The sequence below is a fragment of the Triticum aestivum genome, chromosome 3A (assembly GCF_018294505.1).
Source record: "Triticum aestivum cultivar Chinese Spring chromosome 3A, IWGSC CS RefSeq v2.1, whole genome shotgun sequence".
NCBI classification, from domain to species: domain Eukaryota; kingdom Viridiplantae; phylum Streptophyta; class Magnoliopsida; order Poales; family Poaceae; genus Triticum; species Triticum aestivum.
In genome coordinates, this window is record NC_057800.1 from 593,709,068 (window position 1) to 593,710,739 (window position 1,672).

The window sequence follows — 1,672 nt, forward strand, 5'->3', positions numbered from 1 at the left end:
AAAATGAGTGGAAGAGCTGCTCGGTCAAAGGCATTCTCTCAAGTAGCAAAGGCAAGACGGAAAAGCAGGAATTAAGGTTGCTAGGTACCGCTCCGTGGTAACATCTATCGATTCCGCTATCGGAAAAGTCTGGCAAGGGAAATATCTGGCTGAGGAATTAGAGGAACTTTGGTAGCACTCGGGGACGGAATCAATCAAAGAACTTCAGAAATTGCCCATACCGACAGCAGCTCCCGCTTTAGAAAAAACCCTATCTCATCAGGCAGGTATACCTGACCCTTTTTTAGCTAGTTTCGGGAAAGCGGTAAGTTAAGTAAGTCAAGCCCTTCTAAGCGAAGAATAGCGGAGAGAAATGGGCATAATTTCCAGGCGTTCCGTATACGAACCTCTTCAAACAGGGCTTATTGCTATCGATTCGATGATCCCTATAGGGCGCGGTCAGCGAGAGTTAATTATTGGGGACAGACAGACTGGCAAAACAGCAGTAGCCACAGATACAATTCTCAATCAAAAAGGGCAAGGTGTAATATGTGTTTATGTAGCTATCGGTCAAAGAGCATCCTCCGTAGCTCAAGTAGTAACTACTTTCCATGAGGAGGGGGCCATGGAATACACTATTGTAGTAGCTGAAATGGCGGATTCACCTGCTACATTACAATACCTTGCTCCTTATACGGGAGCAGCCCTGGCTGAGTATTTTATGTACCGCGAACGGCATACTTTAATAATTTATGATGATCTCTCCAAACAGGCACAAGCTTATCGCCAAATGTCCCTTCTATTAAGAAGACCTCCCGGCCGTGAGGCTTATCCAGGGGATGTTTTTTATTTGCATTCACGCCTTTTAGAAAGAGCCGCTAAATTAAATTCTCTTTTAGGCAAAGGAAGTATGACCGCTTTACCAATAGTTGAGACTCAATCTGGAGACGTTTCCGCCTATATTCCTACTAATGTAATCTCCATTACAGATGGACAAATATTCTTATCTGCGGATCTATTCAATGCCGGAATTCAACCCGCTATTAATGTGGGTATTTCTGTTTCCAGAGTAGGATCCGCGGCTCAAATTAAAGCCATGAAACAAGTAGCTGGCAAATCAAAATTGGAACTAGCTCAATTCGCAGAGTTACAAGCCTTTGCACAATTCGCCTCTGCTCTCGATAAAACAAGTCAGAATCAATTGGCAAGGGGTCGACGATTAAGGGAATTGCTTAAACAATCCCAGGCAAATCCTCTCCCAGTGGAAGAGCAGATAGCTACTATTTATACCGGAACAAGAGGATATCTTGATTCGTTAGAAATTGAACAGGTAAATAAATTTCTGGATGAGTTACGTAAACATCTAAAAGATACTAAACCTCAATTCCAAGAAATTATATCTTCTAGCAAGACATTCACCGAGCAAGCGGAAATCCTTTTGAAGGAAGCTATTCAGGAACAGCTGGAACGGTTTTCTCTTCAGTAACAAATAAATTTTGCATGTCTACTCTTGTTAGTAGAATAGGAATCGTTGAGAAAGATTTTTCGTTTGAATCATGCAAAAAAGTTTTCTTTGTTTTTAGTTTAGTATAGTTATTTAAAGAATAGATAGAAATAAGATTGCGTCCAATAGGATTTGAACCTATACCAAAGGTTTAGAAGACCTCTGTCCTATCCATTAGACAATGGACGC

The 1,672-nt window shown here is 41.4% G+C and overlaps 1 protein-coding gene and 1 non-coding gene across 2 annotated transcripts; one reads left to right on the top strand and one right to left on the bottom strand.

The window, feature by feature from the left end:
- Positions 1–352: 352 nt before the first annotated feature.
- On the top strand, positions 353–1,544 carry LOC123057018 (ATP synthase subunit alpha, chloroplastic-like). Its single transcript, XM_044480197.1, has one exon. The coding sequence runs from the start codon at positions 353–355 to the stop codon at positions 1,463–1,465; it is 1,113 nt and encodes a 370-aa protein (XP_044336132.1). The 3' UTR covers positions 1,466–1,544.
- A 56-nt stretch (positions 1,545–1,600) lies between these two features.
- Positions 1,601–1,672, bottom strand: TRNAR-UCU (transfer RNA arginine (anticodon UCU)). Its single transcript has one exon. It is a non-coding gene; the product is annotated as a tRNA-Arg (tRNA).

What these genes read in the sequence shown, in the direction of transcription:
- LOC123057018 (XM_044480197.1), top strand. Translation starts at nt 353, where the DNA reads ATGGGCATAATTTCCAGGCGTTCCGTATACGAACCTCTTCAAACAGGG.